The 25,708-nt window shown below is 41.2% G+C and overlaps 2 protein-coding genes across 8 annotated transcripts in view; both read right to left on the reverse strand.

The window, feature by feature from the left end:
- Nucleotides 1-13,001, reverse strand: part of LOC127453010 (Golgi-associated plant pathogenesis-related protein 1-like) — a 40,933-nt gene extending 27,932 nt beyond the window's left edge. For all 3 annotated transcript variants that reach the window (XR_007899351.1, XR_007899349.1, XR_007899350.1), the window contains exons 1-3: nt 12,850-13,001; nt 12,378-12,488; nt 8,417-8,528 (exon numbers count right to left, since the gene is read on the reverse strand). The gene's annotated coding sequence lies outside the window, so the exon portion shown is untranslated. The remainder of the gene's footprint in view (nt 1-8,416; nt 8,529-12,377; nt 12,489-12,849) is intronic.
- A 607-nt stretch (nt 13,002-13,608) lies between these two features.
- LOC127453008 (uncharacterized) lies at nt 13,609-19,662 on the reverse strand. 5 transcript variants are annotated; one of them, XM_051718988.1, is made up of 5 exons: nt 19,477-19,662; nt 17,092-18,545; nt 16,774-16,869; nt 16,545-16,687; nt 13,609-15,474 (listed from the first exon to the last, which is right to left on the reverse strand). In XM_051718988.1, exon 5 carries the CDS (start codon nt 15,468-15,470, stop codon nt 14,529-14,531), a length of 942 nt encoding a protein of 313 aa, XP_051574948.1. In that variant the 5' UTR covers nt 15,471-15,474; nt 16,545-16,687; nt 16,774-16,869; nt 17,092-18,545; nt 19,477-19,662; the 3' UTR covers nt 13,609-14,528. The 5 variants fall into 5 exon arrangements, with proteins under 5 accessions (XP_051574948.1, XP_051574945.1, XP_051574946.1 ...); XM_051718985.1 differs by having other exon boundaries at nt 17,092-18,587; XM_051718986.1 differs by having other exon boundaries at nt 17,014-18,587.
- Nucleotides 19,663-25,708: the final 6,046 nt, after the last annotated feature.

A 25,708-nucleotide genomic window follows, 5' to 3' on the forward strand; every position in this document is an offset into this window, starting at 1 on the left:
CCTCTGAAATAGCTTTGCAATGGCTTTACAATGATCAAAATATATTAATACAATTGTCTTTAATAAACTGTGAAAGATGCCAGAAAGATACGTTTAAGTTGCACTTAATGGACTTAAGAGCGGTTCAAAGCTATCGTTAATTTACGAACGTTGTTACGAACTACTTGGATAACGATGTTTTTTTGGAAAACGCACCTTCGAGATTGTTGGGGCTTCATTCAGGAGCGGGTTTGGTTATTAGCAATAATTAATAATTATCAAATAATTATTAAAATCAATAGAACATTGATTAGAATCAACATTAGCTTATTAATCCTTCATGTCTACAATCATCGTGACTCCAGCCAGGTCTCCTAAGCAACCAAATTGGCCCGGTTGCTTGGGAGGTTAGAGTCACATGGGGTAACCTCCTCGTGGTCGCGATTAGTGGTTCTCGCTCTCAATGGGGCACGTGGTAAGTCGTGCGTGGATCGCAGAGAGTAGCATGAGCCTCCACATGCTGGGAGTCTCTGCGGTGTCATGCACAACAAGCCACGTGATGAGATGCGCGGATTGACTGTCTCAGAAGCAGAGGCAACTGAGACTTGTCCTCTGCCACCCGGATTGAGGTGTAACCGCGCCACCACGAGAACCTACTAAGTAGTGGGAATTGGGCATTCCATACTGGGATAAAAGGGGATAAAAAAGTAAAAACAACAATCATCAAAGATAATGATCAATTATCAAAATCAATTAAATATTCATAAGATTTAATATTGCCGGGGCACCACCCTGGAATTAGGGACTAATAACCAGACAGTATAGCAGTCTCAATATAGGATTGTTCTCTTAGCAAAGCTGATGTCCAGAGAACATCAACATTCAAAAAGGAACAATGAAGGCTTGAATCTGAGCACTGACATCCCCTGCCAGCCCTTGGCACAGGTGCATGCAGAACAATAACAAAACACTTCTCTTTAAAGTATAACTGTGGCAGCGGGGGCGTGGTCAAGCATCTCTCCGGAGAGAGAAAAAGCGGTAAGGGCGCTTACACCTGAGCTAAATTATGTATAACCCCTGTCTCTAATTTCAGTGAGCACGGGGAGAGCGGCATAAATAGAGACACACCGCAAATAGGAGAGAGAGAGCCTGGGCACGACAGACCTGAGCAAGAAGCAAGGAGTTTTTATTACAAATGATGAGAGTTTATTTTTGTGAAGCGGTGTGTAATTGTTGATTAACTTTGTGCATAACGCAAAGACTGGGAGACTGTAATTGCTGCTGCAGAGAGGGAGAAAATAAACCCTGACCTGAACCAGGAAAACTGCTTCTCGCATCCTCTTTACACTGGTGCCGAAACCCAGGAACTGAAGTTTTGGGTCGAAGATGGATGGAGGTCGTCCCGTAGAGTCCTCCCAGTTGGCGGAGATCCTCCAAGCCCTCGCCAGCCTACATCGGAACCACCAACAAACGCTGCTTGAGCTCCGGCAAGATCAAGACCGCCGGTTTGTCGAGCTCATGCATGCTCAAGCCGAGGACCGGCAGGCGATCCGGAGCCTCCTCAACCAGGGGGCATCCTCAGCCGCGACCCCGGACACACCCACGCCGTTACCCCCGCCAGCATTACAGAAAATGGGGGCGGCGGACGACCCCGAGGCTTTCCTGGATCTGTTTGAGCGGACCGCCGAGATCTGGGGCTGGCCGCTCGGTCAATGGGCAGCCCGACTGATCCCACTACTGTCCGGGGAAGCCCAGCTGCTAGCAACTGCCAGCGTCGAGCCTCCTGGCCTACGGAGATTTAAAAAGAGCCATCTTGCAACGGGTTGGTCGCACTCCGGAGGAAAGTCGTCAACTCTTCCGGAGCTTGAAGTTGGAAAGCTCTGACCGCCCGTTTGCCTTTGCCCAGCGGCTCCGTGACGCCTGCCGAAGGTGGCTGTTAGCGGGGGATCGCGACGTCCAGGGAATTATCGACCAGGTGGTACTGGAACAGTTCACAGTTCGACTGCCAAAAGGAACGGCGGAGTGGGTCCAGTGCCACCGCCCGGCGTCGTTGGAGGAAGCTATCCGACTTGCGGAGGACCACATGGCGGCGATCCCGAGGACAGAAGATCCCTCCTACCTTCTCTCTCCTCCCTCTGTCTCTTCCCCCTCCCCTCTCTCTCTCTCGTCTGCTCTCTCTCCAGGTCCTGTTCCTGCCCCACGCAGACGAGGAGGAACCCAGCCCCTGAGACCAGTTCCCCGGGCGTGGGAGGCGACACCTTCCCCTACTCCAGTGCCCCGCCGCTCTCCCCCTCGGGGGGGGGGCGCCCGCCGACGCAAGTGCGGGCGTGGCGCCTGGGCCTGCCTGCTGGAGGTGCGGAGACCCGAGCCACTTCCGAGATCAATGCCCTCTGATGGAGCTGGGGACGGTGGTGCGGGTCTCTGACCTCCCACAGGCTGCCCCCGACCGGGCCGGAGCGTACCGGATACCGGTAAGTGTCAAGGGGGGTACTCACCAAGCGTTGGTGGATACCGGGTGTAACCAAATCACTATCCACCAACGCCTGGTTCAACCCGAGGCATTGGCCACATCCAAAACGGTGAAGGTGAAGTGTGTACACGGGGATATTCACAAGTATCCAGTGGTGACCCTGACAATTAAATTTTGGGGGAAAAAGCATAGAGTGGAGGCTGCGGTTAGTTCCCGCCTCACCCATCCGCTGATTTTGGGAACTGATTGGCCTGATTTTAAAACTTTATTAAAGGGAATTTGTGCGGATGGGTCCTGTGTGAGAATAGGGAGATGTGTGATGTGCGATGCTCTGGCAGGGGAGGCGGAGCCGGGGCCGTCCTCGACAGCTCCGCGTCATGATGACGAGAGAGGGGGAGAGGCCGCGGCCCCTCCCCTTCTCAGGGAATTCCCTGAGGGGGATTTCCCTTTGGAGCAGTCGCGAGACGAAACCCTCAAACACGCCTTTGACCAAGTGAGAGTTATCGATGGTCAACGACTCCAGCCTGACATCGCACTTTCATATCCCTATTTTGCAATTATAAATGAGCGGTTGTATCGAGTGACACAGGACACTCGAACCAAAGAGGATACAACCCAACTTTTGATTCCAAGGAGCCGTCGGGAAATGGTATTCCAGACGGCTCATTATAATCCTATGGCAGGTCACCTAGGAGAAAGGAAAACACTGAACCGTCTAATAGCCCGTTTCTATTGGCCGGGCATTGGCGGCGATGTCCGCAGGTGGTGTGCGGCATGCCGCGAATGCCAGCTGGTTAACCCACCGGCCACCCCAAAAGCGCCATTGCGCCCTCTCCCTCTGATCGAGGTCCCCTTTGAGAGAATTGGAATGGACCTCGTCGGGCCATTAGAACGGTCAGCACGCGGACATCGCTTTGTATTGGTCCTAGTGGACTATGCAACGCGATATCCGGAAGCAGTGCCTCTTCGCAACATCTCAGCACGCAGTGTTGCGGAGGCACTCTTCAAAATAATCTCCCGGGTGGGGATTCCGAAAGAAATCCTCACCGATCAAGGCACAACGTTTATGTCACGGACACTACGCGAACTGTACGAGTTATTAAATATTAAATCGATTCGCACCAGTGTATACCATCCTCAAACGGATGGCCTGGTGGAACGATTTAATAAAACCCTCAAAAACATGATTCGTAAGTTCGTGCACGACGATGCTAGAAATTGGGATAAATGGCTCGACCCCCTGTTATTTGCAGTACGAGAGGTCCCGCAAGCCTCCACTGGCTTCTCCCCATTCGAGCTACTGTATGGGCGACGCCCACGCGGCGTGCTTGATGTATTGCGAGAAGCCTGGGAGGAAGGACCTTCGAACAGTAAAAATGAAATTCAGTACGTTCTTGATCTTAGAGCAAAACTCCACACCTTGGGGCAATTAACACAGGAGAATTTGCTCCAAGCTCAAGAACGACAGCGCCGACTGTATGACAGGGGAACTCAGCTAAGGGAATTTGCACCGGGAGATAAAGTGCTTGCATTGCTTCCCACATCGAGCTCTAAATTACTCGCCAAGTGGCAAGGACCCTTTGAGGTCACACGACGAGTGGGAGATCTCGATTATGAGGTTAAACGATCCGATAGAGGGGACGCACGTCAAATATACCACCTCAATCTCCTAAAATTGTGGAGAGAGGCGGTCCCCGTGACGTTGGCTACGGTGGTTCCCGAGAAGGCAGAGCTCGGACCGGAAGTGAGCTCAAAACATAAACAGTTCACCCCGGTCACTTGCGGAGACCACCTCTCACCGAGCCAACTCGCGGAGGTTGCCAGGTTGCAACAGGAGTTTGCAGATGTGTTTTCCCCTCTACCGGGACGTACAAACCTCATCCATCACCACATCGAGACCGAGCAGGGGGTGGTGGTACGTAGCCGCCCCTATCGACTACCCGAACACAAAAAGAAAATTGTTCGGGAGGAATTGGATGCGATGCTTGATATGGGGGTAATAGAAGAATCCCACAGTGGTTGGTCCAGCCCAGTTGTTCTAGTGCCTAAGAGCGACGGGTCTGTGCGATTCTGTGTGGATTATAGAAAAGTCAACGCGGTGTCTAAATTTGATGCATATCCAATGCCTCGCGTTGATGAGTTGCTCGATCAGTTGGGCACTGCTCGTTTTTATTCGACATTGGATTTGACGAAGGGTTATTGGCAGATCCCCTTGACACCAATTTCCCGTGAAAAAACCGCCTTCTCCACACCGTTTGGATTACACCAATTTGTGACACTTCCGTTCGGTTTGTTTGGGGCCCCGGCTACGTTTCAGCGTCTCATGGACCGAATCCTCAGGCCGCATTCAGCTTACGCTGCTGCCTATTTAGATGACATCATCATTTATAGCAATGATTGGCAGCGGCATATGCAACACCTGAGGGCGGTTCTGAGATCGCTGCGCCGAGCGGGGCTCACAGCGAACCCGAAGAAGTGTGCGATTGAGCGGGTGGAGGTACGGTATCTGGGGTTCCACTTGGGCCACGGGCAGGTGCAGCCCCAAATTGACAAGACAGCGGCGACTGCGACCTGCCCGAGACCCAAGACCAAAAAGGGGGTGAGGCAGTTCCTGGGGCTGGCCGGCTACTATAGGAGGTTTGTGCCTAACTATTCGGACGTCACCAGCCCGCTGACTGATCTCACTAAAAAGGGAGCAGTGTCAACAGGCGTTCACGCAAGTTAAAGCCGCACTTTGTGGGGGGCCGCTGTTACATTCACCTGACTTCTCTCTCCCTTTTGTTTTACAGACAGATGCTTCAGACAGGGGGCTGGGGGCCGTGCTCTCGCAGGTGGTGGGGGGGGAGGAGCGCCCGGTGCTGTACATTAGCCGTAAGCTCTCGTTAAGGGAAACTAAGTACAGCACCGTGGAGAAGGAGTGTCTCGCCATCAAGTGGGCGGTCCTCACTCTCCGATACTACCTGTTGGGGCGGGCCTTCACCCTCTGCTCGGATCACGCCCCACTCCAGTGGCTCCTCCACATGAAAGATACTAACGCCCGAATCACCCGTTGGTATCTGGCTCTTCAGCCGTTTAAGTTCAAGGTGGTCCACAGACCGGGGGCGCAGATGGCTGTCGCCGACTTCCTTTCCAGGAATGGGGGGGGAGTGGTAGGCAGGCCGGATGTCGCCCCGGCCTGAGTCGGGCGGTGGGGATATGTGGCAGCGGGGGCGTGGTCAAGCATCTCTCCGGAGAGAGAAAAAGCGGTAAGGGCGCTTACACCTGAGCTAAATTATGTATAACACCTGTCTCTAATTTCAGTGAGCACGGGGAGAGCGGCATAAATAGAGACACACCGCAAATAGGAGAGAGAGAGCCTGGGCACGACAGACCTGAGCAAGAAGCAAGGAGTTTTTATTACAAATGATGAGAGTTTATTTTTGTGAAGCGGTGTGTAATTGTTGATTAACTTTGTGCATAACGCAAAGACTGGGAGACTGTAATTGCTGCTGCAGAGAGGGACAAAATAAACCCTGACCTGAACCAGGAAAACTGCTTCTCGCATCCTCTTTACAATAACAAAGTTTACTGATGCAGTAATATCAATTAATAATCAATACAATGCAGTCGATAAACTTCCGACTTCCAACTACAAACTAAAGAGTAACCTTTGCGCATTGCACAAAAACGTAAACTGTACAAGCAATAACCTTGATACACAAGAATAACCCCATAATAAATCTATCTCTGCCCAGGCGTAAACCTCTTACTTGAGTCGTGTGAGGACGCGGGTACAATGTGTGTTCGTCCGTCGTTTGACTCCGTTTGAGGCTGTTTCCTCGCTCTGTCGGCGGGCAGTACAGCGGCTGATTCTCGGCAGGTTGGCAGAGAAATCAGCGAAATCGACTTGGTTGAAGAAAGAAGAAAAATCATCTTTCTTCACTTCTGCAGCCAAAAGGGTGAGACGCGGATTACTTGGCGGTCTCCTTCGGATCCGTGAGCATGTTCTGTGGAACACTGAGAGTTTTGGCTCATCAAGTGAGATGGAGATTGTATGGCCAAAGTTCAGGTACGTACATTACTTCCTTGGGCAGCGAGGCTACACCTGGGAGCAGCAGGGCTGCAACTAGACGTGGCGAATACTGTCGCTGGAAGTAAGGCTTAGGAGGAATCTCCGGGGTTTTATACTCTCAATGACATCATGGTTGAGGGACGCGTTCTGTTGTGCATTCCATCCAATAGGAGTTCTGAGTTCGATCCTTCAGAATTTCACACCTAGGTGTAAAGTGAACAAGGCTTGATGAGATCTGTAGTCTTTTTGGACTCCCTTTGTTTGATTTTGGTGCCGTTTCCATGTCATCAGGCTTTGAGTGTTCCTACAGGCCACAGTCAGGCTTTATGACTGTGTAGGCCTGCCTTTGTTTCCTATCTGAGCACATGAGACCCAACAGTGATTAAGTACTAAAGTGCTACTAACATCTTAGTGCTTCGGGAAACCCAGCCCATGTCTGAAAAAGTGTAAAATATGGTGCTTTTTGTTAGGAATATAACAGAATAGGCTATTATTTGTCAAAAAGGAAATAATGGAAAATGTGTTTATAATACAAGGAAAAATGCTAAATACTCAAAAAGCAAAGAATAAATTAAGTATATGTAAGTGCTACTCTTAAAAAAGAAAACAAAATCATGCCTTTTTATCCTTTCGCCCCTGCCACTGATGACACAGATACAACTGCAAAGATAAGTGTGTAAAAGTGATAATGTACAGACTTTTGGGGCTGCATGGGCCGCCACGTTATGCAGAACGTGCCACAAAAAGGCGCCGCGATATGCGGAAGGGGGCGATATGCAGAAAAGGACAGCATGCCGATGTGTTCATGTTGACTCATTTTGACCCCCTGAACAACGTAAACAGAACTTGCTGTCAGCATCAAGGTAGGTGGAGCTCTAGGTCACACCTACCGATGGCGTGGACCAATTGCAGTAAGAAGGTGTTTTGCTGTCGAATAGAACTTTTAGAAAAGTTCACCCTAGCGAGCTGTTACGAAACACAGAAACGAATGCAAAAGCAATTTTTTTATTTTATTTTTATTGATCAATACAATACAATACAAACATAGTACAATAATGCTAGGGGGATGTATACATAAAATTACACAAAGACTTTAAAGAAAATACATGCCTGTAGAATATGAATAGCTTTCTGTTTCTTTGAGGGCAATATTGTTTTAATATAATGCTTCACTTCATTTTTAAATACTATAAAACATGGTTTCTTCCCTGAAAATCCACATTTATGAATGTGGAATTTAGCCATTAAAATAAAATGAATAATGTGTGAGTTTGCTTGTCTTCTGCATGTCTAACCGAACATGTTTCTACTGTAAAGTAACATTTTCCTCAACACTTCCAACAATAAAATCAAGTAGGCTTCATTTTTTCCAAAAATAACAGTCACATATGGGCAGTGCCAAAATAAATAGCTGTCTCTGGATGTTGACTGCAAAAGCTGCAACTTTCGCAAAAACTTATTTTTGGCAAGATTTTGTTCTAAATGTCCCGTTCGTTCTTTGATTTCGTAGGATGTAGGCTATATAAAGGCCTTTTATTAGGGTTAGGGAAAGGGTTCGGTTAGGGTCAGTTCTCTGTCCTGTCAATCGAGTGCGCAGGGGGTAGCCGTTTGTAATGCTTGATTAAAAACAGTGTGTGGAGGTGAGGGCGTGGTCGATCGGAGAGAGAGAGCAGTAAGGACATCCACCTGAGATGAATTGTGACTAATTACCATTTCTATGCTCACAGTGAGTATCGGGGGAGATAAAAGACGGCCCAGTCCACAGAGGGAGAGAAACCCACGAGATACTGTGTTCTAACGAGTGTTTTGTTTGAGTGATGAAAAGCCAATACTGATGTGTGTATGCTGAAAAGCCCCTCTGTTTATTGTAAGCTGAAATGCAATTGTTATTTAACAAGAATTAAAAGTTGACTCACATGGACTGAAAACCGGCTCCCGCTTCCTCAACCGTCATCCACGAACTTTGTTACACCGTGTTTTTGCGTTAATGTAGTTGGAGCTCTTTGAGCGATTGAAAGTTGTGTAAATCTGTAATATACAGTATAATGTAAAATGTATTATGGTTCAGTCATTTTTTTTTTCTTCATGTTATTATGCATTATGTATGTTCTGTATAAGTAGTAAGTAAAGTCATTTAAAAATTGTATGTTATACTGAGTAGATATTTGCAAATAAAAATCATCTGGTGTGTGATGCCATACCATACATTGCATAATTAAATCTAAATTGAGAGCAAAAACTTGATGTACATAATCTGATTTCTTTTAACATTTCACTTAATATGGAACTTGTCCTAAAACTATTGGTAAATGATGATAATAAACACATAATTGAACATCATTTCAAGACTAAGGTTTTTTCCCCATTTAAGAAAATATAACTTTTTCTTTATATAATACTGATGTAATTACACTAAGGACTGCTAATCGGTTAGCAGTTAACTTGCAAAATGTAAGGTTGGCTAACTGAAAAACACAAAGAAAACAAGAATTTAATTTCACACTCTGTAGCTTCTATTATATATAAACTATACATATATAAACGTGTTTAACGTGTGATTTAAAAGCCATGAAATGTCGTATTTTAAAGTTATATTGACATGCAGGTGCAAAAGTCTTAGGCATGTTATATTTTTCAGAAAAACATTTGTCTTACGAAGGGTATTATGCTTTTAGTGTATCAGTAGGTTTGTTTGTTTATTTCTTTCATTTTTTACGCCATGCCAGCTTCTACGGCTATATTCATGGTGGGAACCAAGTTTAGTTATTTAAAATAGTTAAATAAGTTAAATGAGGTGTTTAAGATTCATTTTTCCTAAAAACCTTAAAACTAAATATGGATTCACTTGATTAAAAACCTTTTCAAAAGAATTAACTGAATAATACAGGTTCCTCAGATGTGTAGAGGTATGACAGTCCAGTGAAATATGTTTAATGGATAGTGAGTTCTGACAAGATGAGAACTTTGGTGAATTTTCTCCTGATAGTAAAAATTGGTGTGTGAGTCTTGTATGTCCTATCCGGCATCGTGTATAAATGACTTGATCCCAGCGATTATTAAACGGGAACACCTATCTTGTTCCAACAACAAGATTTATTTCTCGTAATTTGTTGTTTAAACATTGATCCCATTCCGACTGCCATTTGTTTTTGATATATACATTCAGAGTTGGTTTCAGATCTGTGGAAGGTATAGGGCATTTTACTGGTTCAGTAGATAGTGCTTCTCTGGCAGCTCTGTCTGCTTGTTCATTACCGGAGATTCCTGAGTGTCCAGATACCCAGCAGAAAATAATATTAAAACTCTTTGCTTCAAGAGATGACAGTTTGATTAAAATCTTCATGATTGTTGGGTGATCAGTTTTAGCAGCTTCCAATGCTTCGAGACATGATTTTGAATCAGTTATTATTAAAAAAAAATGTTGTGGAGCAGTCTCAATAAACTTCAGTGCCAGTAGTAGAGCGTTTGCCTCTGCAGTGAAGACTGAACTTTGGTCAGGGATGCAGATACCCTGACACAGTTGGTTTGTTGCAAAAGCTGCTGCCATTTTATTTCCAGATTTAGATCCATCTGTGTATATTGGGATATGTTGTGGGTATACTGCTCTTATGTCCAGAAATTGTTGATGGAAATCATTTGGATGCGTTTTGGATTTTTGGTTCCTTGTTAAATCCAGATGGATTTTAGGCTTTTTGAGATCCCATGGATGAATTTTGCAGAAATGTGTCTGTTCCACACTGTTTAGATCCACTTTCAGATTATCCAGATGGGTTTTTATACGTAGGCCAAATGGACAAATGAAACGTGTTTTTTTTTTTTTTTTCATATATTGTTGAATGCTGAAGTGGGAAAACTGCTGAATAGGCTGGGTTTTCTTTATTTGTTTTAAGTTTGGTTGCATATTGTAAGGCCAACTTTAGGCGTCTGATTTCCAAGGAAGGTTCACTGGCTTCCGCATAGAGACTTTGGATTGGTGATGTTCTGTAGGCTCCCAAAGCTAGTTGTATACCTTGATGGTGTACAGTGTCCAAAAGTCGTATGTATGACTTCCTAGCTGATCCATAAATTATACTTCCATAGTCCAGCTGAGCGTACCATGGTTCTGTACAAGTTCATGAGAGTTGAGCTGTCTGCTCCCCATTTGGTTTTGGATAAAACCTTTAAAACTTTCATGGCTATAAAACATTTCTTTTTTAGTGATTTAATGTGAGGAATAAAAGACAGTTTGTTGTCAAAAGTGATACCAAGAAACCTGTTCTCTTTAACAACTTTAATGGGGACTCCATCCATAAACAGCTCTGGTTCATTGTGTAGCGAACGAAGCTGACAGAAATGCATACAGATGTTTTTTGTTTGTGAGAACTTGAAACCGTTCTGTGTTGACCAGGAGTGCATTTTGTTTATCTTCAATTGGATTTTTCGCTCAACAGTATTCATGTAATTGCTCTTGTAGCAAATGCAGATATCATCTACATATAAACTACAGAGGACATCAGAGCCAATGACTTTTGCAATGCTATTTAGTTTAATACTGAAGAGGGTTACTGATAGGATACTTCCTTGAGGTACTCCGAGTCCTTGTTTATGTAGGTTAGACAAGGTGTTTGCTATTTTAACTCTAAAAAGTCTGTTCGATAAAAAACTTTCAATGAAGATTGGCAGTCGACCTCTAAAATTCCTTTGGTACAAATCCTTTAAAATTCCATGTTTCCATGTCGTGTCTTAAGCTTTCTCCAAATCAAAGAAGACAGCTACAACGTGTTCTTTTCTGGTAAAGGCATCACGAATATAGCTTTCAAGACAAATAAGGTGATCCATAGTGCTTCGACCTTTCCTGAAACCACACTAGGTGTTACTTATGTGGTGTTTAGATTCCAGTATCCAGACCAGGCGATCATTGACCATCCTCTCCATTGTTTTGCATAAACAACTGGTTAAAGCTATAGGGCGGTAGTTATGATGAGAAAAGGAAAAAAAAAAATGGAATAATATTAGTGTAGATGCCATTCACTTAATTTTAAAGTAGAGTTATAGAACAGTTGAAGTGTTCCAGCAGACCTAACTAAACACTAAAATAACTTAGTCAACACAACAGCAGTGTCTGTGGACTAAATGGTGGATCATTTTGTCTTTGCTTCGATACAAAATGCAGTCAAGATCTATCAAAAGTTTTGAAACTTTTCTTACTCTAACGCAACTATTAGCAAACCTCTGTGAATCTATAGCTATTTTTGTACACATTAACATACTGTTTTCAAAACTGTTAAATTCATGTGCAAAAAAACATAACAGAAAACTAAGCAGAATTACACAGCAATGAGCTTCATTTGTACAGTTATTCTGTACTGAAGAATGTTCAAAGATGGACAAAAAAGTAAAAACTTTAAAATAGAAAACATTTAGTCCTTCAAAAGCTGATTGCTTTACTGAATCCGTTTCATAACCATCTATTCACAAGAGGTCATCTGTGTATTTTAATATCATGTGAACATGGCTAACCGAGGTGATTAGATATGTGCAAATATTCTTTGGCAGGTTTATCACTAGGACATTGACAGCAGATGAGAACTCCTGCCTATGTAATAGAAAAAGGCCATGCTGACTATGTTACAGTATGTTTCCATCTCTGTGCCAATTGGTATGCTTGCAGAAAAATATGTTTTATGGATGTGTCGACACTTGTGTTTCACTGTATCAGAGTTACTGGTTTGAGTTTTTTTTTTTTTTTTTTTTTTGTATATTGGAATTGCCATGCAAAAAAAAAAAAAAAAAAAAAAAAAGAAAGAAAGAAAGAAAGAAAAATAAAAAACATATACATCATAAGCCAGTTGTCAATAGAGGTATTATGTAAGCATTTAACATGTTTGAATCACTTACATGATAAGGTGGATGAGTCGTTTTTGAAGAACGCCAAATTGTATTCCCGCTTCCATTCATACATGCAATGAGGGCACATTTTAATAGTCGAATCCTCGTATATTATGTCCACTAAAGTATAAAACATACATCAAGACAATAAATACTAGCCTTTATTCCCATGTTTTTGTTTTTTCGATCAAAATGACAGACATCCTCAAAAACGATTAAATAAGGTTCAAGAAAAACTGCCTATATAAAACACGTTGTAAAAGTTGATATCAGCTATTCATCGTTAAAGTCATTTTTTACACATGTTAATGAGGGACACAAAAATCCACCAATGTGCTTACTGCATAGTTAACACATCTAGATAGCTAAAGTTAGCATGAATTATTTGATAGGCAGTGCCCCATTGAATATTGAAAATTACAGCTGTTGTACAAATTCCAAATATGTTGGAATTCGGTTATATTATAAAAAGAAAAGTTACCTCTTCAGTGTCTGCATCATCCCGTTTTCTCTTCAACTCTGAGCTGCCTCCTTCCCGGAGATGGCCAGCAGCCAATAGAATTTGTTTACACAAAGTTTTGAGCCCCGCCCCTGACTATCAAACCTCAAATGACTCGTGAGCGTGTAGAAACAACTTGTGCTTGAGCGTGAAGATTAAACTCGCGTGCGTGTGTTCAGTTCTGCGCGTGAGGGACCTGCCAGATGTGCGTTTTTGTTATGTCTCCTTGCAGCGTGTTGATTGATGTGCACAATCATATTGTTTTCCTCTCGAGTTTGAGATTTGCGATTTCTGCAGATTTACATTTTACTTGCAAGTTTTGTTACTGTGCTTACCCTAAAGTAATTCACTTGTGCGCTGTGTTTCTGCGCTTGCGTATGTTTGACCATGATTTAACGTCATATTTTGCACATTTGCTGCCATTACCCCTTTTCACAAAACGTGCCACAAAAACTGCTGCCACCATAGTGGATACAGCCAAAACAAAAGAGCTTTTTTGTATTGTTCCACTTGGTTAAAGCACCAATTTACTATAATCAAACTTTTCCTAGACTTTTGCAATGAGAGATACCTATACAATTTGATGTGAAAAAAAGATGGCTGTGAGGGATGAAAGTAGTCTGTTATGTCATACTGCTGTTACTTCTCCACAGAGAGGGGTTTTCAATAAGTATAAATAATTACACTAACACTTACTGTTTCTTTAAATTGTTACTCTGGAAAAAGAAAACCACAGGCTAAAACTTAAGTCACATACATTATTTATTGGTTTAGTAACTTATCACTGAAAGTAACATCAAGGAAGATAAACAGATTTAAAAAATGCCAAACTAGTAAAGCTATAGGCATAGAGATTTGCCCACAACATGCTTCAAGTTTGAATACAGGCATTTTAGAAAATTTTATATTGCTTTTAAACATAATGGACAATAAAATGCAAATGTAAAGGAAATCGACTAACAAAAAATGACTATATAATTCTGAGATAATATTAAGAAATTTTGCTTGTAAAATATGAATAGATCAGTGGCATTACAATCACTATGGAATAAAATAATAAAATACAGACCTCTTATGGACAGAACTAAAGGTACAAGTATGAACAAAAGTCACATAGCTTTTTGTTAATACTAATCAACTATCACAAGATCTGTTTTGTGGTAGATTATACACGAGAAAAACAGCACCTAATGCAACTAAAGGAACTTGAATGAATGGTTCCTAAAATGTAATCTGTTCTTCACTTTAAGTAAGAGATTAGTACAAAGGCAAATTGATCAATCCAAGACAAAAAAAAAGAGGAAAAAATAAAGTACAAGTAGATACAATTACATTCAAATGTGCTGCAGTGATTGGATCAGCAGTGACAGAAAATGTCTGGTTGTTGTTATGTAGGTAATACTTTTTATTTTTATTATGACTTTTATTAAAATACAACATAATACAATATGCCACTGGATGCCTTTCATGCAACAGAAATACATTCACAACATGGGTTTCACAAACTTTTCTTGTGTACTTAACTGTGTACTGGAGCACTTAACGAAAATAAGTGGTGTTATAAATGGTTTAACTAATATGAAGGACATCATTATTCTTTGTTATTCTGTGTGAATGTAATGTCTGTGTGGCCTTTGGTGTTCCTAGCTTTAAGCCCCAGCCTAGCCCATACTGGCCTTCAGATCACGGAGTATAGTCCTGGCCTCATGTAAACTCAGTGGAGACTCCGGGGGTCTCAGGAGACAGGGTTGAGCCACTTTGCACACACTCACACTTCTTAATAGCCTGTGCTGATCCAAACGCAGCACCCAGCCTGGCTCCATGTGAAAGGCTATACACACATGATCCCACACATAGTATTCTTCTTTGTAGGGGTTGACACTAACACTACAATCCAACCTGTTCACCTCAAGCTCCTGCCTGTAGGTTTCGGAGGGGGCCTGACAATGCCACCACATGGCCCCATCACGGTATCCACACACACCCTTACTGTCTTTGGGAAGTGGAGGGCAATGGTCATAAAGATGAATGTCACGAGGGTGCACCACAATTGTATAGAGAATCTCTCGCCGGTAGAGCACAGTCTCATAAACACTCAGAGCTGGACTGTGGCCATCACAGAACTGGTCGCCATAGTGCCAGAGAAGCTCTTTAAGTGAAAAGGTGAAACAGAAGTTTCCATAGGAAGATTCTTCCTGGAAGGCCTTTGAGGTGGTGAAATGCTTAAGGACAGGCAACTGGTTGCGAATTTGGGCAACGCTTCGATGAGGGAATAAAGATGTCAGGTAACGTTCTTCAGCTGTGGATATGTCATCAGATGTGATTGATAAATCCCACCAGAGGAAATGGGACTGATCTCTAGCCACCATGTCCGGTGGCTGTCTGAACCCTGAATCGTCAAAAATCCCCCTGAGACCACTTTCTCCAGTGACATGGGACACATGCTGTACGTGGAATTCCACTGATTCAGGATAAGCTGGAATGCTTTTCTTATGCAAGTACCTATGCTCAATATTAGGGTCCTCTTTTAGGTCTGACACACTCAAGTGTTGTCCCACAAAGTAGGTCTCTTTAACATTTCTGGCATTTAGGCGCTTGTTCATGTTTCTAAAACAGAAGAGACGATGATGATAGTCTTGTAATTTGTCTTAAAATATCACAATTCTAAATTAACTGGTTTTATTTAAGTCAAAAAATAAAACCTCACTCAATCAACCTGAATAATACATTAGATCACACAAACAAACCCAGTGTTAATGGTTAGATTAAATGGAAATTGCTCCTTTAGTTAACAATTGAATGTTACCACTTTTTACAGTACAGTATTTGCCTATTTCTTAATTCCAAAATAACAGCTCAGAAAACTAATAACTGAAAATTGGTCACTACTATAGTTTCACATGACTTTCCAACAAATAAACAAATGTAATCCATTTCCAAAAACGGGTTAGGTTAAAGCTGCAATCTCTTCCAGTTTAACCAGTCCGCACTTTGTAAACAGACAAAAGCTGTTAAGAAAATTGGTGAAAGTACCAATATAGTTTATTCAGAGTCAGACCTTGATAGCATATGTACATCACCCGGAAGTCTATTTGATGTGTCTGTTTACATCTGGAAGAGGTATTTTTTATGTTGTTTGTTCATCTGCAATACATCTAGAAGACATCTGTCAACAAGTTTGTCTCAGATATCAATAAGACATTCAACAGATGTCATTGAGATGTTTATGATTTAGAATGTTTGTAATTCTGATCAAGATGTTTAGCAGATGTGAACTATATGGTGATGCTTTCCATGATTCGAGATACTAATAAAAAAACAGACTGTAGTAACATGGGTATATAGATGAAAATTAACTGCTGGCGCCACAAAGTAGGCTATGAGGTAGGCAGTGCCATCTGTTTGGACAAAGCTAAACGTAAAAAGTTTGAGTTGCAGAGCTGTCAGAGTCTGCCGTTGTCAATACGACAATGCTTAATTTCAGTCACAGTTCATACAGAAACATCTCTATGGCTTTTTTACTTACTGGAATTCAAGTAATAACAGCGGGCATTTTAAGTTTCGATTTTACAGCTTCACCGTGAGATTCAAATTGATGATACGTGCACGACATGCTGCACTCATGAACATTACATAGGCATATATTAAATAACTTGTAAATAAAACTAAGATGTTACCTGCTACTCGAGGGACGTTATTTTCCCCTCTTCTTCAGACTAAATGTTCTTCTCTGCTCACACTCAAAAAAAAAAAAAAAAAAAAAGACAAACTGTTCTTCTCTGCGAACCGCCTCCTCCTGTTTCAGCTACTAGCTACAAACCTACAAAAAATACACATTGCGTAAATCGTTATGAATAACTAAAGTCTTAAAATTAATAAAAATAAATAGGCTCCTTTTTTGTCTACCTTAAAATGTCTTCACCACAAGTTGCGACTTTAATGACCTGGCAAGGATGAAAAACAAATATAATACAACGCATGATGTTATATTTGGCCAGGAACCTAAAAAAAAAAAAAAAAAAAAAAAAAAACGTTTTTAGGAGGAATTTGCAGTTAGAATAGCATTGCACACTTGTTTACAATGTTCTCTACAAAGCGTTGGAAAAAGCCACTCTGTTTCTGAAAAATGTTTTTGCTAACAATCACCTCATGTACAAACAAATGAAGAAGCTTCAATCTCAAATAACTGCAATAATCTTAGTTACGGCAGCAAACGTTGCTTACATTTATTTTTAAGCAGGCCCAAACGAAATCTGCGCGTACAGAATACGTAGTCGTAAAAGTTCTAATCTTTCCTTCCCACTTGCAAAAATATTGGCTAATTAGATGATGCATTCAACTACCAATAAGAATTAAGTACTCTCAGCTCCTTTTAACACATTTTACACAGAAAATGCAGAAAATGTGATAAAAGTCTTTAGATTCCGTTTGGGCCAGTTTATAAGTTCAGTGAATGTTCTATTCACTGTATTTATGCCATCAGGAAAGTAACAGTAAGCAAAATTTTGTATGTTAGGTATTCTTCAACTCTTCCATGAACAAAGACAGAGGCTGGAATCATTTCTCTCATCATTAGCACTTTATTTATGCAGCATGCCACAGAACACAACAATGTTTGTAGACTAATATTAAAAGGAGAATAGAATTATAGAGAAATGGGCTAATTGTTGACATCCTCAACAAACCCCCCCCACCTCCAAAAAGAAAAAAAAGAAGGAAAAAAAGAAAGAAAAACCTAAAACACATATGGCCATTTTTGACATATCGGTTTACTCTAAGACTAGATTTTGCCAAAATCACACTTCACAAACTCCTCTGTGTTAAGTTTTGGTTCAGTCCCTTCACAGAGTCGAAGACTCTCATCCAGTTTTTCCTTGCTGAAGCTGAAGACCTGTCCATGTGGAACATGGAATGCCACTCCTATATTATCCCACATGTAGTACATAAGTTTTTTTACAGGTAACCGGCATGCTTGTATGGAACGAGACAGTCTGAAACGGTGTGTTTCGCTCATTGCCTGTGGACGCCATATAATGGTGTCATCATGGAACACACACACAGCATCAGGGGTCTCCTGGAGAAGAGGATACTTAGAGAACAGATCTTTAGCATTAGGATTATGAATCACAACAGAATACATCACTTCCTGCTTATAGACCACAGTCTCAAAAATGCGAATGTTGGGCTCCTGGCCTCTGCAGAACTGTTCTCTGTAGTTTTGTAACAGCTCATGGATCGACAGCCTGAAACGAAAGTTCCCCAGGCGAGAGGATGGCAGGAAGGCTGGGGAAGAGGTGAACTTGTGCAGGAAAGGTTTTTCTGGATGCAATCTGTTTTGGTACAGGTATTGATCCTCAGCAGTAGTAATATCACTATTTGAAATGTACGGTCTCCACCATACCAGATTGCGTGTTGGCGAGGCATCTGCTGTTGGCTTTCTGAACCCAAGTTCTGTCATGATACTGTGGTATCCACCAAGATTAGTGTCATGCTGAAGGTATGCCACTTTGAACTGCACCTTTTTAGGGTGTGCTGGGATTGATTTGTTTGTATACAGGTATCCATTTTTCATTCCTGTCCATCTGAGCTCATGAAGCTTCAGGTGCACCCCCTCAAAGAAATATTCCTCAGATCCTCTCTCATTGAGCCGATTCATTCTTTTAGGTTGGGATATGGCACTGTTTGAAGATTAAATTACATCTGAAATTGGAGTGTGGTAGCTAGTTGCACCATAGGAATAAAAAATACCAATTTTATAAAATGTTAAAAATTCTCCAATTTATATAAAATAATTTAAACAAAGATATTAACAATGACAGACAACCAAAATGTGTCAATTAAGTGTAGTGTTGTTCTCTCTTATGCAGGAATACACAAGACTTTGTTTTATGCTTGTTCTACTTATTGAAGTTTTCAAAACTGAGACCAAAACTGAAATATTTAGTAAAGCATTTACTAGTAATATTTTTTTGTACTCTTAGTAAACTATGTGATGTCAGTGCTTGTTTTGGTCTTGTGGCTGACTGCCAAATTACAATAACTTCTACATTACCAACACACAGTGATTTTGTTTCCAAAGTGTTACAAAATAATATTTACTTTGAATTAATTGATCTCTCCTAAAATGTCTGCTTATTATTATGAGAAGATTATTCTGTGTATTTAATTATACAGATGACACAGTTTCAGCTTTGTGTGGAAATCGAAACTTTGGGCATGTCTAACTGACAAAGTAGCAACATGTCCACAGCAAGATAAAGGCAGGAAATGTCGCTTGTTGAGAGTAGAGTTGGCACTGACTACTTTGATCTGTTCTTGTACATTTTAGACAAACCTATTTCCAGTCATTGATTTATTTATTTTTTTATTTATTTTTTTAAAATAAGCCAAATAACCTTGAACTCTCAATTATGCTTCTTAATGCAATCATTTAGAAATTCCGTCATTTAACAAATTACTTTTGTTTGTAATTGTACAAAATATCCCATAGATTTAGAATAATTTATGCTAGTTATGATCTTAAATTAAGCAAACTTTGCTCCAAAGTTATAAAAGATACTGTTAAAAACAAACTGATATTTCTATAGCCATAAATTATAATTTACTCACCAAATTGCATTTAGGGTGTTTTAACCCGCGTCCTGTACTAGGTCAGGTAACAAATGAATGACCAGGGCTGCGTTCCACCAGAGAGTATTTAGCAGAGAGTGGCCACTTCTATTAAAAAGAATGGGAGAAATTCGGGCTGCGTTCCACTTCACATTTTTTTTGCCCTTCCCTCTCTAAATTCCCTCCGTCTCATGGACTCGGATGTACGTCATTGCTTACGTTGCGCGAGTGCCCACTACTGGCGGAATCCGTGCAATGTATTGAAATGGATACAACATAAGCCCCTGATCACTTGGAGCTCGTTGAGGGCTGTCAATTTGTGGAATTATTTAGTGACTTTTGCACACGAGTAGACAACGTTTTCAGAGATTTATGCAATCACAGATTCAGGTAAAGTTTAGCTGTATTTTCAGAGGCTTGTATAAATCTTGTCTGTCATGAAAAAAAGAACTTTTTATTAGCATTAATAGTTAGAAAGGATTAATCAAGTTTTACAAAAATGAAAATGGCAACCTTACAATGAACACAGGCTGACTGTATAACAAAGGCCCTGTCCCAATACCCCCACTTGCGGTTTTGGTCTTGCCTACATACCCACTTGCGTATTTCCGGTGTTTGGCCACTAGTGTGCAACGGGGTGAGGCCAGAAATCTCCAAATGAGTGGACCTTGGTGAAACAGGGTGGACCTCTATTCTGTGCCTAATTTCATCGTGAATATAATGAAGCGTGCCCCTTTCCTAAGCCTTTATGTGTCAATATTCGCTTATTTACCTAATACTTACAGTTGCATAATTAAATGTACAATAACAATTATTAAGTTTATTATTAAAATGTTACCCTAATAGGTCATATTGATGCAATTGTAATGGGGCTGTCTCTGCGTTGTGTTGAATAAAGCACTCAGTTGACACTATCTCACACCTCTGTTGGATTTTATTCTGTTTAAACACATCGAAAAGCGGTGGTCAATCCCAATAATCATGCTCACGCATGATGAGGATGAACATTAAATCAAACATTACTACATATAAAACATGATAGCTTGAGAAGAGAGCATACAATACACTTTCATACATGACAAAACAAAATACATGTCGATGTTAACCCCCCAAAAATAAGATAAAATTAATTAAAATACTTTTCCGGGGAGCACTCGCCTACCACAACCACTTGGCTGGTGCGAAATCTTAATGACCCAACCGGAACCAGTTCGCAACACAGCACCAGCGAATGGGTGGAGAGTGCAGCTTAAATATAATTAAAGGGTCATACACAAAATTAAGTAAAGCAAGCGGAAGCACCTTTCTGACCCTGTTACATAATGAAAAATGAAACGGCCATAGAAATAAATACAACCAATTAAAATAAGAGATATTGCAATAAACATTATTATTAGACACTTTTCAGTCCTCCTGCTTTTCACAGGTGTTGGCTGGGTTTCCCAAAGCACTAAGTTGGAAGCACTTAAGTATTACTTAATCTCTACGGTGAGTTTCCCAAAAGCATCGTTATTTAAGTACAAACGTTTGTAAATTAACGAGAGCTTCGAACCACTCTTACGTCCATTAAGTGCAACTTAAATGTATCTTTCTCGCATCTTTCACAGTTTATCAGAGACAAAGGGACATTGAATACATTATATTAATATATTTTGATCATTGGAAAGCCATTGTACACTCTTTTAGAGGATAAAAAGTGTGAAATAAAATCGCACTGAAATCAACAGGCAGTCTCCACAGTCTGCGCAAGCAATGTGATAGGTCTAAATTAGGTCTAAAGATAAATCTAAATGTACATAATACAGTATAACTTTTTATTGGCCTTATTTGATAATCATAACTATGATAGCAACAGAAAGATCATCTTATTAAATAGATTTCTTTAGACATATGTGAGTAAAGTGACCCTGCAGTTTAAAACTTAAATAAATAGGCCTAAATAAATAAATAAAATACGTTTATCAAAGGAGGTTAGAGTGAGTGTGCAGTGAGAGATTCCCTTCATTCTGTTTAGAAAGGTCTATGAGTAGTTCAGTAATGATGTCCGTCATTTTATTCAGTTTCCAGCCAAAGAAACAACACAGGCTACGTGAGATCCCCTTATTATGATGTGATGCTCATCGGGTACATTCACGTTACATGCACACCTTGCGTCACTTTTATTAATCTCTATAAGCTGAGCAAACATCTGAAACTCTGTCTTATCAAAGCCCTAATTATTTATTTAATTGAATTATGTAATAGTTAATACATTTTAGGGCCTCGACAAGGTTACAAACAACTTCCATGTTTGTTAGTATTTCCACATTATTTCCATTTTGAGAAGACAAACATCTGGATATATCTGCCAAAGTGATCAGCACCTTTAGACCGGACAGCTCCCGTTACGAAGCACTTAAGTTCAACTTTATAACGAGCAACCTACGTGCTGGTTTGGGAAACAGGCGTTACTCCATTGTAAAATAATGAACGACGTCAATTAAGAGGATCGTAAAGGCTTAAGTTGCAGCGTTTTCGGGAAACCCAGCGTTGGCTATTTCCCCAAAGATCGAATCTTTAAAATATGACAACTCTCCTTTGGCTTACGTTCTGGGCTTTGTAGAGCTGCTGCAATGTCGCAAATTCTAATTCTTTTGATTAGTACAGGTGCATCTCAATAAATTAGAATGTCGTGGAAAAGTTCATTTATTTCAGTAATTCAACTCAAATTGTGAAACTCGTGTATTAAATAAATTCAGTGCACACAGACTGAAGTAGTTTAAGTCTTTGGTTCTTTTAATTGTGATGATTTTGGCTCACATTTAACAAAAACCCACCAATTCACTATCTCAAAAAATTAGAATACATCATAAGACCAATAAAAAAAACATTTTTAGTGATTGTTGGCCTTCTGGAAAGTATGTTCATTTACTGTATATGTACTCAATACTTGGTAGGGGCTCCTTTTGCTTTAATTACTGCCTCAATTTGGCGTGGCATGGAGGTGATCAGTTTGTGGCACTGCTGAGGTGGTATGGAAGCCCAGGTTTCTTTGACAGTGGCCTTCAGCTCATCTGCATTTTTTGGTCTCTTGTTTCTCATTCTCCTCTTGACAATACCCCATAGATTCTCTATGGGGTTCAGGTCTGGTGAGTTTGCTGGCCAGTCAAGCACACCAACACCATGGTCATTTAACCAACTTTTGGTGCTTTTGGCAGTGTGGGCAGGTGCCAAATCCTGCTGGAAAATGAAATCAGCATCTTTAAAAAGCTGGTCAGCAGAAGGAAGCATGAAGTGCTCCAAAATTTCTTGGTAAACGGCTGCAGTGACTTTGGTTTTCAAAAAACACAATGGACCAACACCAGCAGATGACATTGCACCCCAAATCATCACAGACTGTGGAAACTTAACACTGGACTTCAAGCAACTTGGGCTATGAGTTTCTCCACCCTTCCTCCAGACTCTAGGACCTTGGTTTCCAAATGAAATACAAAACTTGCTCTCATCTGAAAAGAGGACTTTGGACCACTGGGCAACAGTCCAGTTCTTCTTCTCCTTAGCCCAGGTAAGACGCCTCTGACGTTGTCTGTGGTTCAGGAGTGGCTTAACAAGAGGAATACGACAACTGTAGCCAAATTCCTTGACACGTCTGTGTGTGGTGGCTCTTGATGCCTTGACCCCAGCCTCAGTCCATTCCTTGTGAAGTTCACCCAAATTCTTGAATCGATTTTGCTTGACAATCCTCATAAGGCTGCGGTTCTCTCGGTTGGTTGTGCAACTTTTTCTTCCACACTTTTTCCTTCCACTCAACTTTCTGTTAACATGCTTGGATACAGCACTCTGTGAACAGCCAGCTTCTTTGGCAATGAATGTTTGTGGCTTACCCTCCTTGTGAAGGGTGTCAATGATTGTCTTCTGGACAACTGTCAGATCAGCAGTCTTCCCCATGATTGTGTAGCCTAGTGAACCAAACTGAGAGACCATTTTGAAGGCTCAGGAAACCTTTGCAGGTGTTTTGAGTTGATTAGCTGATTGGCATGTCACCATATTCTATTGAGTACATATACAGTAAATGAACATACTTTCCAGAAGGCCAACAATCACTAAAAATGTTTTTTTTTATTGGTCTTATGATGTATTCTAATTTTTTGAGATAGTGAATTGGTGGGTTTTTGTTAAATGAGAGCCAAAATCATCACAATTAAAAGAACCAAAGATTTAAACTACTTCAGTCTGTGTGCACTGAACTTATTTAATACACGAGTTTCACAATTTGAGTTGAATTACTGAAATAAATGAACTTTTCCACGACATTCTAATTTATTGAGATGCACCTGTAGTCTATGTAAAATATGAGGTCTGGTGAAAAACGCGAGTGAATCAGATGTTCTATTTAACAGCTGTCCTACAGAGTTGGGGAATGTTACATTCAAATGGAGGCTAAAGAGTAGACAAGCACTGAAGAGAAACTTCTTGTCAAGAACCATTTCTGAGGTTGAAGCTACTGAATTATGACACATGTGACAATTCACCTGTCGTCCCAATGTCCTTGCATCCTGAGATGGTCTGAGATCATATTCAGCGTTCTCATAGACGACACCATTCCTGCTAATTGTTCCCAGATTATGAACAGGGAAGAAATAGTGAGAACGCCTCATATAAACCTCTAAACACACAGCGAATCATAGAGTCGATGGTCTTCAAACGCATGTGTTTGTGTCAATAGCGTTTCTTGTCATTTGTCACTCCGAGAAGTCTTAAGGCCCAAACATATACTCTTCGCAAGTACGTGAACGCAAACGCACCTTGCTAAGCAAGCTCGATTTCACGCGTCGTTGCGTTGTGAAATGTGTCAGTTCATATCCCAATGCAAGTACGCACTGCATTCTCAGCGTTGCTATATTTTCTAAATATAATATATATATATATATATATATATATATATATATATATATATATATATATATATATATATATATATACGACTTTTTGTCCCCAGTCCATTGAACGATCTTGTTTTTGCTCTGTGTCTCTCCCCACTCCTCAACTATCCACTAGGGCTGCATCCGAAAACGTAGGCCGCTGACTTGCTGCCTAATCAGTTAATGGCTTAAACATTTGAAAGAATGGAACTCTAAAGGAATTGTTCTCCGAACAGTTTGAAAAGCACCTTATTTTCATCCTGCCTCCGAAGGCAGCATTTTCCTGGTTTCAGACATGGATCTATAAAATACCGGTTTCAGAAGCAGCAGCGGTTTCGCGGTCATGTCTGAAAAATCTATTGCCCTCTTGTGGTCTGAGGTTTGTAACCACAAGAGTAACGCAAGAGCGCACATAATGTATGTACAACGGGACCACGCGTTGGCCAAGCGCTTGTGTCTGCGTTTGCTATTTGCTTGAAGTATACTTTAAAGGTCGCCTGCTACACAGTTTCATGTAGATGACGAGCAAAATTACCTGATAATTTCATACCCTGCCATGTAATCTACAGAAACATCTACCACACTCCCACGTAAAATATTAATAATAATTAATCAAGTGAGACAAAGCGTGGATACATTATCTTGGTGCTAAGTGCAGTAAGTGGATCTGTTTGCAGGCATGACTGTAGAAAGCTGCTCAGTGCAGAGAAAATTAGCGACTCGGTAAGAAGCGCGCCGCAACCCATTTCAGTTCACCTTAATCATATCAAGCTTTTTATTTAAAATAAAACCTCTCGGTTACATACGTAACCTCGGTTCCCTGAGATGAAGTCAACGAGATATTGCGTTTGCTAACACGTATGGGGAGTGTCCTTCCACACGACTTAGTTGAAACCTCTCTTCAATAACGGCAATATTCTAATACTGTTATGGTGTTTGAGTCCCGCCCTTTTAGGCGTGAAGCTGTTCGCTATAAAAGCAGGCGTGCAAACATCATTCTTCAGAATTTTCTGACTGAGGGACAAGAAGCGCATCGCTTGCACCTCAAAATTTCTCTGAGTTTTGTAGTGCGACCTGCGTTCGCAAAGTTCCCTTCATCTCAGGGTTATGTACATAACTGAGACATTCCCTTATGACTCAGTACACTTGACATTGCATTTGCTACCGTATATGGGGAACAGAATCCCATCATGCTGCACTGCACGACATAACCTTCCAGAGAGGAAACATGACGCCGCAGTCCTGCAGGACGGTGACCAACATGAGTATGCCGCAAGTGATTGACCCTCATGTTGGGCCAGGAGGGGAGCACTCAGAATGAATATATGAAC

Source organism: Myxocyprinus asiaticus, chromosome 15 (genome assembly GCF_019703515.2).
Source record: "Myxocyprinus asiaticus isolate MX2 ecotype Aquarium Trade chromosome 15, UBuf_Myxa_2, whole genome shotgun sequence".
Classification (NCBI taxonomy): domain Eukaryota; kingdom Metazoa; phylum Chordata; class Actinopteri; order Cypriniformes; family Catostomidae; genus Myxocyprinus; species Myxocyprinus asiaticus.